This window comes from Ursus arctos, unplaced genomic scaffold (genome assembly GCF_023065955.2).
Source record: "Ursus arctos isolate Adak ecotype North America unplaced genomic scaffold, UrsArc2.0 scaffold_6, whole genome shotgun sequence".
Classification (NCBI taxonomy): Eukaryota; Metazoa; Chordata; class Mammalia; order Carnivora; family Ursidae; genus Ursus; species Ursus arctos.
In genome coordinates, this window is record NW_026623078.1 from 66,536,066 (window position 1) to 66,551,150 (window position 15,085).

Here is a 15,085-nt window from a genome sequence, read left to right on the forward strand (position 1 = left end):
ATGTGGGCAATGGATAAGGAAAATACTTAATTAACCACTCTTAGGGGACTAAGAGAATTCAGACTGCTGGTTTAACTACTCAAGGAAGCTATAAAACTTCTACCCTCTATGTGGGCTTTTGTATTATGAAATGTGCTTTTATAGCCACGTTTGTTAGTGTTTGTAAAACTGTGAACCGGAATCGTGGTAACAGAGCCCTGGTCTTCCATTCAGTTCACATCGTGTGATTTTTTCCCCCTCTTTCTTGCCTAGGACAAATACTAAAATACAGGAGCTCGTCAACGAAGTTTGTTGTGGCTGCTTCCCGTGACCTTCAGTTTGTCAACTCACACTTTCACTGGTCTTCCCTGAGATTGGTGATTTTCCCCTGCACTAAGCCAAACCTGAGGCTCTCTCCCCTGGCTAGGTCAAAGGTAAGCCTTTTGGAGGCAGAGAAGTGGAGATACATGGGCGCTTAGGCCATGGGCCCTCAGACTAGTCCCCTGTATTAGAAAAAGCTTGTGTGTGTATATGCAAGATGCTGATTGTTACTTTCTTATCATTCTTTCTTTTCTTTTCTAATCCCAGGATGGACTCTCAGGAATACCAGGTACGAGGAGAAAACAAAAAGAGAAAGGGCTCACAGTGAAAGCCCAGGTCATTGTGCTTTAGATTAGTGGTTCGGGACACCTCCCCTTAGCTCATTTTAGCCTGCAACCACCCGGTCTGCTGAGGTGGGACAGAGGAGCAGAAGCCCGGGAGATGGGCAATTTCTATTGAATCCAAGTATTCCTGAATTCAAAACCCCTTCTTCCCCTTTCTCAGAGCAGTGCCAGATCCACAAAGGCCTAAGAATAACTCAAGTAAAGAGCACAACAGATCAATATTTTCTTTTCTCAGGTACATTTTACTGCTAATATGTAATTTTGTTACAATATTGATCTTTTCTAAAGTTTTGGGTACAGCTATTTAATTTAGTGGCTAATGATATTAAAGAGTTGGATTAATTGGAACTACAGTAATATGGTTTAATGGCACCAATTTTAGTGAAATTAGTTTCAAAACATTTGTGCTGGCTTGGCTTTTCAGCAGACTAGTTGCTTCTGTGCCAATCATGACTGAGACTTACAGTGCAAAGTCCAGAGCCTAACATGATTCAGCTCAATGCAATGTGAACTTGACTAGCCAAGCCACAGTCTCCTCAAACATGGCCTTGTAGGGATAGCATTTTTCTATTGGCGGAGGAAAGGTCATGGTGGACAAACCATTCTGAGCCCCAGAGAGCCTTCAAATTCCCTACATGTGAGTTTAAGCAAGTGGAACCCCAATGACCCCCCGAGGGACCAAACACTCACTGACAAGGCTAATGCTTCTCTTTCTGGTGACTGGAGGTAAGAGTTGCATTACAATGGACAAGACAAAGGTTCCAGTGTTCAAACATCACTATGTGCCCCCCCCCCAGGACCTCCCCACCTCCCAACCCGACCCAATTCTCTTTAAGTTTACCTCCTATAAACAGGGGCCTGTTGATGTGAAAAAGAACCTGGTCACACACTTCCAAACTTCTGCAGCTGGTGTGTGGGAGAACGTTCTCGGTCCTCTCCTGTATGGGAAATAGGTATGGGAACCGTTCAAAGCTGCCACAGTGTCAGTGGGCAGCTCCCAATGCAAACGTACTAAATGCAGTTGACGGTGGTCAGTAATAAACACTGGAGAGAGAGATACACATAGAATTCGAACTGATTTAGGGGTCACACATTCAAAGACCACGGCAGGGCTCAATCCAAATCATATGCTTGAATTATGCATGAATATGGAGGCTGCCCAGAGTTTCGAAAGTTGTCTTCATGATCATTGTGCTATTTTAGGGGGAGGCCAGGCCAACTGCCTCTGTGGAATGGGAGAAGGCCACCAGCAGCTTGTGGAACAGAGCAAACACCAGACGCTCGCATTTAATGGCAAGCAAGTATTTCTTCAAAGTTATGTCACAAAAATCAGTTTCCCCACCGCAGGAGAAATAATGACCTAAAAAGAATCTCGTTTTAAATTTTTTTTTTTTTTTTTTACATTGTAAAGCTCTTGAATACGTTTTTATAGAGTTTGGGGAGGATGGTATTTAAATACAATCACACAAAACAGACCTGTGAGCTCTTGCATATCAACCCAGCTTAGAATTATACACTTGATCGCCGTGTGTGTGTGTGTGTGTGTGTGTGTGTGTGTGTGTGTGTGCGCGCGCGCGCGCTAACGGGGCAAAGCCTCGTGGAGAACAGCCCTGTTCATTTTCCTTTGATCCAAACAACTGAAATTTCAAAGGTTCAAAGCAACACAGAAAGCAACCAGCAGAGTCTTCCGCGTCTTCACTGTTTTGGGTGTTAGCATCTCCAACTGGATTCACGTTGCATTCACGTCATTAGGGCTGTTTCTATCACTCTACACTGGAGGCAAAAAGGCCTGGGTGTAAGAGCCTTTCTAAGGCTCCTGGAAATGTGGGAGGTTTGGAACAACAACAACAAAACAAGCCATTAAAGAAATGAAATCCCTGAACCATTGGCTCCGAAATATGAAAAGAATATTGTATAATCACAAAGAATGCATCTACAATACTTAACATTATGTCAACCAGTCCACTGCGATTCGGTGCAAGTCATAGGGTTACTTTGAAATTTTATTAGGTGTATGTTGTTGGTGCCTTTTAGTGCTTGCTGTAATTGGAGAAGGGAGGTTCTGAAGTAAGAATGCTTGGGGCTCTTTGAGATTGTAAAATTGCCCTCCCTGGTGCTCAAAACTCCAATTTTACAAAGCCTTTTACACCCATTTTCTGCTGTTCTGGGGAAGTCATTTGTCAGTCTTTGTGCTGTTGGGCAGGAGTCTAAAACTGGTCCCATACTCACGGGCACTTCCCCTTTACGTTTCCCTTATGGGAGAACTTCATCTTCAAATTTTTAGATCTTAGCAATGGTGTTCTGCACCCCACGCACCCACCCAGAATTTTCCCTGCAGGGCCAAGATGATGGCCAGAAGAAAACCAGCACTGATACTGTCCTCCTAGCCACCTTCCCACACGAGAATCTCCAGGGAAGGATCTGTTTTGTTCTTTTTATCAAGGTGTGGCAGAACCTCCGTGTGCACAGGGCCAACTTTTCCTCAAGCTTCCCACAGCTGATTCGCTGTCAAAAGAATGTCCCTGACTCCCCATAGAGTAAGTCACCAGAGCAAAATAATGGAAATGGGGTTCTGTTTGACTTGAAGCTGGGCAGTGGTGCCAGGAATCATGCACATTGATAAAGCAGAATTCACGAGACAGTTCTCTGGCTACAGGCTGAGATGCAGATCTAAGGAAACAAAGGTGCAGGACCTTCTTGTCTTTGAGACAGAGCCCCCACTGCGCCCCGAGCGGGAGCATCTCCTGCTCTGTCCTCCCTCATAACCTCATGGGTTCTGTTTTGACTAGCAGCTTTGACCGGTCACTCCCTAGAGATGGGCATCCACATCCCACTGCTGTTTGGGCAGCAAGCCTTCACCAAGATCAAGCAGAAGAAGGAATTATTAGTCAGTATGGGGGAAAAAGGGGATGGCTAAGTTTTTCTGTTTGAGTTCTTTACAGAATACTCAAAATCTACCCAAGGAATTATGTTAAAAGAAGAGATTAAAAGGAAAAAAAACCCAACAAAGCAAAAGAGTGGGGTGGAGGGGGTTGTGGGAGAGGTGAATAAAAACAGCCTTTAAGGCATAAAAGAATTTATGTCATTTTCAAAGATTAGATTTTTAAAAAGAGTCTACCGCAATCTTAAGTCTAGTTGTCAAGTAACAAAATTACTCTAAAGAATGTAGAGGAAAACATCACAAAGAATGAAGCTACTAATGGCACAGGGAAGAGGAGGTTTGGGTAAAGCTAAAGTGCTAAGGGGGTCTTGAAAACTTTTCTTCTGAGAGACTTTTATTGTTCCTATCCAAAATCAATCACTTGACATTTGCAGACAAAGCCTTCGCAAGTAACACTGGGATAAATCCATTAGAGGATTCTATCCTTAGTTTATATTCTTCAGTACGGTTGATATTCCTTTTCTCCTTGAGTGTTAAACAATGGCAGAATTCCCTCAGAATAAGGACTGTTAACCTCTGAGCAACTGAGAAGTGACTTTGGAGAGAACTCGGGGTTGCTTCCCCTCTTCTGGAGGTAGAAGTCAAATGTGCAGTTACACAGCTCATAGAGCCCGAGCAGGGGGCTGAAGGGATGCCATTACCCGTAAGAAAGTTTATAGGATCTCTATCCCCTAGGTATGTCTTAAACTACTGAAGTGATTTGCTTTTCACCCTAGCAGAACCACCGATGCTCTGCATTTTAAATTCAGTTCTGAAGCTGGAACAAGCTAATCCCCTTGGCACCCCAGAGAGTCTGATAATTATTCATTTCTGTTCATTCCCAGGAGTGTCTTTCCTGCGCAAGTGTGGGTGTCAGCCTTTCAATAAAAGGTGTAGCAGAGGTTTAAGTAAAAGGAAAAGTTAAGCATCAACAGTTTCTAGCCCTTAGACATCAAAATATTTATCCCTTACCTCCTGGTCTCCTGCTGCCTCCTTAAACAAAACTCCCCACAGCCATTCCTGAACTTCTGGGAGGTAAAATTTCCTCCATACATCCTGGGAAGAAGGTACAGCACAGCAGGCAGTCATGATGGGGAAATTGTGGATCAACAGGAACGAAGAACCCAGAGGCTGCGAAGGAAGTCATTTCTCCATTTTGCTGGGTTAGGAAGTGACTGCTCAGATTTTTATGCCACCATGTTTCCAAAACCATACCCCCAAATGATTTCAAAACAAGGTGGACAGTTTGGAAAACAGTCGCAGCTCATACACAAATACCTGGTGTGCCAGGAATTAAGGCATTTATGGAGATGCCATCTTCAACGGGGCTCTTTCATGGTCTTCAAGTTTGCCTTTTCCCATCTCCACCCTTACCCATCACCTTTTAATAATCTGTCAGCACACTTTTGACTTAAAAAAAAATGCTAGGAAACTCTACTTATTTAATTGTTCAGAACATATTTTGCAAAAGCCAAAGGAAGGAAGGACAAACCACCATCATCTCATGACCATCCGTACCATAAGGCATGTCCAGTCTTCCAAGGTTGTTAGCCATAGTCTCAGAATGACCCTGAATTCACAAACCAATTAATTCCCACCTACAGTATCTCAGCACCTGACACTAGTTCTTTCGAACTCCAGAGGCCCTATTCTGGGTCCCCAGGACTTCGCTGAGAACTGGAGCTTCAGAGAATCTAGCATAATGACCAGCGGTTGTGCCTGCGTAAAAGAGGGCGACCAGATGACCAGGGTGAATATCCAGGAAAGCAACTGAAAGCTGTTTCGGGAGGCTCTTACCAGCTAAGTCTGGGCCCAGGAAGGGTTGGCTGTACACAAGGATGCAAATATGTGGCCTGATGCTACTACATCTTCCACCACTGTCTCCTTCCTCAGGCAAGGGAACTGCCTGCTGCCATGTGCATTTTGCGAGGTTACTCTGGCTGGGGGTGAATGCTGTCTGAATTCTGTTTTCATTGTGAAAAAGCTGGGATGGGGGGAGTGTTTGAGGGGAGGCAATATTTTTCCAGACGGGCATGGAGAGTTGGCCTTGTACTCTGCTGTTACCCCAACACAATGCTTGGCACATAGTAGGTGCAACAAATCCTTGCTAAATAAAAATAAAGAATGAAAGAGGAAGGAAGCCTCGCTGTCGGGATTGAAACTCAGGAGGTGGGCAGGAGAGACTGGAGTGTTATCTCCAGGGGCACTGGTGGCCAGGGTCTGGCTGCCTAATTCTGGATTTGTAAAGAATTATGGTCTGTGAGAGCCTGATGGTCCTGGTGCTGACCTGTCCAAAGGCCAGATCTTGGTGGTGACTGAACTCCTGAGCTCCCTCTTGGAAGCCCCCTTCTTTGGCAACACAGCCTGACAGGTTTGTGGTGAGTCACGAGGTGACTCACCCGCATCGCATTTGGATCTCTTTCCCTTCCCCTGTCAGCTTTCCAAATCTCAGGTGAGGGCATTTTCCGATGTGCTGTGCATTTCCTGAGACCCCCCTCCCCTGCTCGGCCAGGGGAGAGCAGACCATGAGTGCGTGTATGGAGACCCCATCTAAAATGTCAAACTTCCTTGTGCTGGCAGGGTCCCAGGATTGCTATGCATACGTAAAGAAGAGCCTCTGATACCTGTCAATCCCACATTGGGATTGCGGGTACACAGAACATATTTGCTGAATTTTTGATTCAGCCAAGTTCATATGTCCAGGGGGGAGAAAAAGCTAAAGCATTACGTAGGGTCAGTCAATATGGACATCTCTCTAATGCCCAAAGACAAGCAATAACTGGGTTGACCAGTTTCTCAGGACTGTGCTTTGTTTTAAGACATAGTAAAAAAAAAAAAAAAAAAAATTGTGGATATAATCCCAGAAAGGATTAAAGGGGACTAGTAGGTTCTCTACTGAGGTAGGAACCTAGTGTGGGTTGGGCCCTTTTCCTTCTTCAGGCATGCAGGGGGACCCTTGCTCTTTCTCCTCTTCAGAGAGCTGTGATTTCAACTTGACCTAGAAAGTTTTCTAAAATTGTAAAGTCAGACCACACAGGAAACCTGCATTCTGCTGCCCTTACCCTCAGCCCACCATAGTCTTTGATTAAAAAGCCACCCCCCTTTTGCTCTTTGAAAACACTCTTCTATAGAAGGAGAGAATATGTGCACTGGCCACCTAGAAGCCTCCTGTGTTTGTCTGTGTGTGGATGTGCTAAGTTGTGCCCCAGTACCAGGAACCAAGAGCTAAGACATTCCCACCACCAGCTCACCCCTCCTCCCCTTTGGCACTGCAAGAGATCCAGTTGGTTAAGTCTAACAGTACTGGGGCCATGTTTACATCAATCTACCACAGATGACTGGGGATATGCCGGGAGTGGAGTTTGTCTTGGACAGTCTGAGCCAGAAAGAGGACAAGATTTATAAAAGAAAAAAAAAAGAGAGAGAGAATACTTGTTTTCCCACGCGTACTTAACGTGCTGATTGGTTTTGGTGTCGTGTTCTCATGTAAAGTGCTTAAGAGCTGGACAGAATACCTTTGGACATCATAACTAACACAATCAAGGCATGTTTACATTCCTACCAGGGCAGAATATTGTGAACACTTCCACTGAGACTGCAGAACTGCTGTGGTTTTTTTTTTTCTTACACATCATGCCATCTGCACACATAATAAAATAATCCAGTAGTTGCCATGCTAAAATAGGACTTCTAGTGAAGGGCACAGACAGCTCCCCTAAGGGAGCTTGAGTTATGCACAGTGATGAAAACTGGAAGCAATTTTCCAGCTAATGGTCTGCCAACGACCACTTGGAACAACTTGGCACTGTATATTATGCACCTCATTTTAAAATCCACAGCAAACTAAGATTTTCCAAAGCCCATGATCTTGACTGAATGGGTGTTTTTTCAGTTAATCTGGTTAATCTGTCAATGCTCCATGGAGATCTTCTGGCATTGCCATGAGTTAATCTTTCTGTGAGGAACAGGCCACGTTCATATCAACTGGCAGGACAGCAGCTTGGAAGGCTAACCACGTTTATGGAGAACCCTCGGTTGAGGCTGTAGGAGGAAAAGGGAAAAGCACAGTGAGTCATTTCTTTATGTTCCCAGATACTGGTATGTAGCAATTACCCTACTCAACTCTAACATTCTCAGGTCAAAGAGAAATCTCTAACCGAGATAGTAGTTACTCAACTCCAGGACAAATTTATGGTGGTTTGTATTCTTGGAATGTCCTTCTACCATTTGGCAGAGCATGGAAGACATCCATCTCGGGGACTGTGCAGTTACCTGGAATTCCAGTGGGGCAAAATCAGATCTCTGGAACTAGCATTCATCCCTCACTGGTCTGTGATTTGGGAAACCATTTCATACATTATGAAGTTTCATGTATTTACCTGATCTGAAACAGGATCAGACTGGGAGTGGTGTGAAGGCTTTTGCTGTGTGTGTATGTGTGTGTGTGTTGGGGGTGGGTGGGTGGATGATAATGGTGGTTTCCTTTATCAGGCAGCTTTCCTGGGACAAAACTTAGAAGGAAATGTTGGAAGCAGTATGGCTGGAGCTCCTGAGTTTGCTCATTGAAAACTGAGAACGTGTGAGCAGCAGGTCAGGGGCAGAGAAAGTCATCAAAGTCTGACCAGAGATTGAACCACCTGCACTGCAACCTTACTTTTGACTTTGGGAATCTGCTGGTGCAGATATGTCTTCCTGGGTTTTGTAACTCTTTATTTTTTTAATTTTCCTGTTATTTTATCTGAGTCCTCCCTACAGTTCCTTATATATAGGTCCTCATTTATTAGTTAATATGGGAGTGCCACTGAATGTTTTGTTAGAAAAATATCAACATTAGCTTTATTTAATACACAAAATTATCAGGCAATGGGAGAGAAAGACAGCCAAGAGTTCTTGATGTTAAAAAAGGAAAAAAACCCTACCTAGCTTTTCAAAATATGAGAGAATGCAAAATTTATAAGTGACTGTTTGATTAAAACTTGCTATTTTTGAGAAAATGCAAAAACAAAGGTAAGGTGCTATTTAAGCATACTAAATATAAAATAATATTACTACTGATAAGGTTGTAATGAAAGTAGAATACTAATATATTGCTGATGGCATTGTATACTGGAAAAATAATGTCAATTTATTTAAAAACTATTAAAAATTCACATTCCTTGACTCACTGTTCCCATTCAAGGAGTGTATCCTAAGGAAATAATCTAAAAAAATGAGAGAAAATATATGCACAAATATATAACCTAGAGGTTATTTGTAATAGTGGAAAAATCGGAAAATGAGTCTCCTATTGTTGAACATGTAGGTTAAGTAAATGATGGCGCATTAACAAGATGGATGCCTGTGTGGCTATCAAAGTAATTATTATGATGATTATGTAGCTACGTGTAGCTACGTGGTAAATAGTTATGATACACTACAATGTAAAACTTACACATATGCATAGAAAAGTACTCTAAGTGAAATGATGAAGATGCTAGGATTTTTATTATCGTTGCCTTAAATATTCTGCAACACCACAAAAATCAGGTTCATAAGAATGCAGATGTGACCAATGAGTACTGACTAACCGAAGCATCCATACTAGTACTAATTCTACCTCAAAAATAACTACTTTGCGGTTCCATTAAGAGATAACACTCCAGTAATACTGAAGGGGGAATAGAAACCAAAGTGAATATAAATCTTCTATCCAGGTCAACCTGCAAGGGAACAGTGCAGCCTAGAAGAACCATAGGGGTTTCCGGGAACCAGACACAGTACAGCATTCTTTTGGGACTTTTGCTAAAATCAGTCCTGGAGTAGAGAACCCAGAAGTGGACCCACACTCTATGGTCAACTAATTTTCAACAAAGCAGGAAAGAATATCCAATGGAAAAAAGACAGTCTCTACAACAAATGGTGTTGGGAAAATTGGACAGTGACAGGCAAAAATAAACTCAAAATGGATGAAAGACCTAAATGTGAGACAAGAAACCATCAAAATCATCATAGAGGAGAACACAGTTAGCAACCTCTCTGACCTCGGCTGCAGCAACTTCTTGCTAGACACGTTTTCAAAAGCAAGGGAAACAAAAGCAAAAATGAACTATTGGGACTTCATCAAGATAAAAAGCTTTTGCACAGCAAAGGAAACAGTCGACAAAACTAAAAGACAACCTACAGAATGGGAGAAGATATTTGTAAATGTCTTATCAGAAAAAGGGCTAGTATTCAAGATCCATAAAGAATTTATCAAACTCAACACCCAAAGAACAAATAATCCAGTCAAAAAATGGGCAGAAGACATGAACAGACATTTCTCCAAAGAAGACATACAAATGGCCAACAGACATGTGAAAAAATGCTCAACGTCACTTGGCATTAGGGAAATACAAATAAAAACCACAGTGAGATACTAACTCATACAGGCAGAATGGCTAAAATTAACAACTCAGGAAACACCAGATGTTGGCGAGGACGTGGAGAAAGGGGAACCCTCTTACACTGTTGGTGGGACTGCAAACTGGTACAGCCACTCTGGAAAACAGAATGGAGGTTCCTAAAAAATAGAGCTACCCTATGACCCAGCAACTGCACTACTGGGTATTTACCCAAAGGATACGAACATAGTGATTCAAAAGGGCACCTGCATCCCAATGTTTATAGTAGCAATGTCCACAATAGCCAAATTATGGAAAGAGCCCAAGATGTCCATTGACAGATGAATGGTTAAAGAAGCTGTGGTGTGTATATATACACATATGTATATGTACACACACACACACACACACACACACACACTGGAATATTAGTCAGCCATCAAAAAGAATGAAATCTTGCCATTTGCAAAGATGTGGATGGAAATAGAGGGTATTATGTTGAGCAAAATAAGTCAGAGAAAGACAAATATCATATGATTTCACTCATATGTGGAATTTAAGAAACAAAACAGATGAACATAGGGGAAGGGATGGAAAAAAAAATAGGACAAAATCAGAGAGGGAGACAAACCATAAGAGACTCTTAATTCTAGGAAACAAACTGAGGGTTGCTGGAGGGGAGGCAAGTGGGGGGATGGGGCAACTGGGTGATGGACATTAAGGAGGGCACGTGATGTGATAAGCACTGGGTATTATATGTAACTGATGAATCACTGAACTCTACCTCTGAAACTAATTAGAAAAAAATCAGCTCTGGTAAAATGTGTGATCTTAGAAAAGTATTTTTAAGAATTACCATAAAATAAAATTTAAAAGTGAATAATGATAATAGTAAGCTCTAATTAATTATATTGGATCCCTATACATTGGATCCTGAATCAGGAGTTGATAACCAGGCCTATAGTTGTTGCTTTTTCAAATAACCATGTTTTTCACATGAACCTCTGATAGCTGATGGAAAGCAGATGTGTCTAGTTTTAGGGTATAATAACCTTACATGAACATAAGATGAGCCCACTGTATTTCAGAGCTCTTTCATCTGTGGTTCCCCCATACACTTCTTAGGATAGATAGGAATAGTCCCATTTTATGGAAAAGGAAATTGAGGCCCAGAGGTATTACTCACCCAAGATCACACAGCTTGTGAGGATGAAATCTGTACTCAGACTTAGCTATGTCCCATTCTAGTGACATGCAGGAGTGTCAGGGACACATATGTAAAGTATACATATTCAGAGCCTTTCCCATTCTCCTCTCTTCAAGTAGGAAGCTGTGTTTATCCATAAGCCCATTCAGCACAATAAAGGGCCCTGTTGGGCACGGAAGAAAATTGAAGACTTAATTTATATGACAAAGACAGAGATGATAGGAAGAACAGAGGCCTACTCCTACAAGACATTGATACACGCAGTAGCAGAAGCCACAGAGAGACAAACCGGGGGATTCAGGAGTGACACAGGGGACTCAGTGACGACTGCAGTGTGAGTCAGGCCTATGGAAAGGGGCCGGCCAACGAGAAGAGCGTGCTATGGCATAATGCCCCCTTGACCATCTTTCCATGGAACCAGTAAAGAATTCATTGCTCTTTGACGCTGCTATGGTTAGTTGTCTTTCATTTGAATGTGTCACACATAAAGTTGGGCTTTATGTGGGAGCAAGAGGCCTCTGTTTCTTCAGGTTGTATGTGTAAGGTGTTTGCTAGGGTAGGGCTTGAACCACTGTCTTCCTATCACAGGTACAGTGATGGGTTCTGCTGTCCTCCCTTTGCTTAAGAGTTCTGTTACCTGCAATTGGAATCATGTCTTCAGGTATAGGAAAGCTACCTGAGGTCAACATGCAAAGTGGCAGATTGCATTTGATGGTTCTGGCTCTTTAAAGGGAGAAATGGGTGCACTTTTTGGGTTCCATCCCCTGGGCTTCGGCCATCCCAGATTCCTTCCAGCTCCTTATATACACTGAGTTGTTCACAGCCTTTGCTCAACCTTTCCACCTGCCTAGAACGTCTCCTTTGCACACCCTCTAACACTAGTGAACGCCTACCCCTCCATTTTCCGAGACCACCTTACATGTCGCATTCTTTACCAAGCCTTCTTTCCCCTAGATGTAGCCGCCAACACCCCCCTATCAGCCAGCACGACATCTGAAACCTTTACCACCAAACCCACCAGGAACACTTTATTTTAATGTATCCATCCTTCCTAAATTTTTTGAGGTTGGTGCCATGTTTTTTGAGTGTGTGTCTTCCTAGTGCAAAGTGGCAGATGTACAGAAAGTGCTTAATGAATAGTGAAATTAATAAAGAAAGGAATGATGTTGGAGAAGAAGAGGTTTTTTTTTTTTTTCTTTTCTTTTTGTTCTTTTTGGCTTAATTCAATACCTAATTTTACAGGAGATTTAATCTTGTAGCTCAGGTCTGCATAATGGAAAGAGGGATCGCTTCAATTCCTTTCTTGCCATCTAAGGACTAAAGACACGTGTGCATGTCGGTACTGGCTATATATGGATTTGCAGCTAACACATAGTAAAGGGCTCTCTCTCAGATCTCTGTTTGATGGGTCAACATTACTATTCAGGCATTCTGGGAACTAATCACCTCCTAAATCCAATGGCTCCAGAGTCTGGGATGAGTAGAGAAGCATTTGAGTTCAGTGATTAAGGGCATGGGCTCTGGAATCAGGCAGATCTGGGATGACACCCCAGGCTCACCACTTACCAGCCATAAGATGTTGAAAACACGAATTCGTCCAACCCTCAATTTCTTCACCTTTAAAATGGTGATCAGAATCCCCACCTTACTGGGTTGCTGGAATGATAAAATGGGCTGATAGAAAAAACACTTTGCATGGTGTTTGGCAAATAGCAAATATCTGCTGAGTGATGGCTCCTATTTATTATAATTACCTTATTATTATTATTATATTATTATCAAAATTCCTTAGAGAAACAAGAAATACAAATAGGGCAATGTTCCAATGCCACGGCTGGGGGCCAGGACAAAGAAACACCATGATCAGGGGTGAAGTCTTTGTACCCTCCAGGAGAAGGATAATGCTCTTCTCGCCTGCCAAGACTGTAGTCAACACTCCCTGGCTTCCACTCTCCCCTAAATTAGTGCAGATGTTGACAGACAGTTCCACGATAAGGAGATTCACTTCAAAGGCAGGAAGGGGCCCAGGAGGCAACCGCCAGCCTGGCAGGGGATTCAAGAACAGATCTAGGACTGAGTGTATCCAGCCCCAGCTCTCCCTACTCCAGCAGCAAGAGGCTGATGGGATTAGTTTCTTCAGGGAGGAAGAAAAGATACTGTGTACAGGCAGCCTTACCTCTCAAGGGCTGAAGGAAAGAAATAAGACCATTTCTTAAAAGGTTGTTTAGTCATGAGAGACTATGGACTATGAGAAACAAACTGAGGCCCTCAGAGGGGAGGGGGGTGGGGGAATGGGATAGGCCGGTGATGGGTAGTAAGGAGGGCACGTATTGCATGGTGCACTGGGTGTTATACGCAACTAATGAATCATCGAGCCTTACATCGGAAACCGGGGATGTACTGTATGGTGACTAACATAATATAATTAAAAATCATTAAAAAAAAAAAGGTTGTTTAGTGTCTTCCGTTCAAAAAGAGGAGCCATGAAATAGGCAAACAAACAAAGAAAGAAAAGGGCCATATCCTCTACCTGAAAGTGTCTTTTATGTGACTCAAGTTAGAGGACTTTGGGAGTGGACCTGAATTGCATTTTGATGGGTGTCAGGTGTGAGAGGAACATTCCAAAGGACTGAGATCCACAGACACCCCTAGATAATGGCCAATAATTAGCAGAACTGACATTTGTTGAGCAGCTACAACGGGCCAACTAAAGTTCTACAGGCAGTCACTCATGGGATCTTCACCACCATCTTTGAGGCCTGAGTTACAAGATCTTTTTAACACACCTGGAAAAAATGAGGCCAGGTTCATTAACTCCTCACAGTCATAACGCGAGAAGCCTAGGGCTGAGACTAGAACTCAAATCTATTCTCACCACAATGCTTTCCTGACTCAATAAGAGACATGCATTAGGAAAGCAAATGCCTTCACTCCCAACAGGAGTGGAGGAGAGAAAGCAAGTAGCTGTGTTTGTATAAAATAATGCTCATCAAAAGTGAATCCTATACAGAAAGTGCCATAAATAAGAGGTTTGACCTAGGGAAAGCTAGTGCATTCCTATTCAACAGTCTGAAATCTTTCCTAGGTTTAGAGCAGTAATTCTCAACTGGGTGCAATCCCTCCTAACCCCCCAAAGGGAGATCTGCACTGTCAAGAGACACTTTTGGTTGTCACAACTAGGGGGGGTAACTACTGCATCTGGTGGGTAGAGGCCAGAGACCCTACTAAACATCCTAGAATTTGCCTTAAGACATACCTCCCCCGACCTGCCCACCCCCATCAAAGAATTATCCTGCTCAAAATGTCAATAGTGCTGAGGTTGGTTTAGAGGATACAGGTCCTTGTTTATCTTCTCTTCCTGGTTGTGAGCCAAATATATCACTCCCAAAATAGGCCAAGATAAAAACGAACTTAAGTGTGCCTGCTGTGTGTACAGGATGGAAGTCTGAGTTCAAACCTCACTCCTTCTATTCATCATTTGCTCATTTTATTTAATTTTATATTCAATGTAATCAAAACCTCTAATACTAAATCATTTCTAACTTTTAGAACCCTCACAGGCATACCATTATAAGAATCAAGATTGGATGATTTAAACAGGTATGCTCAATTAATTAGTAAGCAAGTAGGGGAGAAGTTAGGAGAGGAAAGGACAAAAGGGGGATTTATGTGGTGGTAAAGCTCAGCTCTGCCAGCAGTCCTTTGGTGGGAAAGCTCATATGCCTTCTCTGTTGCACTGGTTTCTTTCTGCCACTGCCTGCCCCACCCCCACCTCCAATACTTTGGGGGGGTGTTTGCCCCCTGAGAATATGATCAAGAAATTAACTCTACCCGCCTGACTGCATGAAGATTGAGGTCCGAATCTTGGGCAAAATGAGTTATCAGGCTGGCAGAGGGCTTTGGTTACGGGTGAGAAAACAGATGATGCATACAAACTAGCCTGTAACTTCTCAGA

The 15,085-nt window shown here is 42.9% G+C and overlaps 1 protein-coding gene across 2 annotated transcripts in view; it reads right to left on the reverse strand.

Moving 5' to 3' along the window:
- Positions 1–4,974: 4,974 nt before the first annotated feature.
- The window catches only part of SAMD12 (sterile alpha motif domain containing 12), a 368,350-nt gene continuing 358,239 nt past the window's right edge, over positions 4,975–15,085 (reverse strand). For both annotated transcript variants that reach the window (XM_026495527.4, XM_057307811.1), the window contains exon 5: positions 4,975–7,605. In XM_026495527.4, coding sequence (XP_026351312.1) covers positions 7,583–7,605 — 23 coding nt within the window. In that variant the 3' untranslated portion in view covers positions 4,975–7,582. The remainder of the gene's footprint in view (positions 7,606–15,085) is intronic.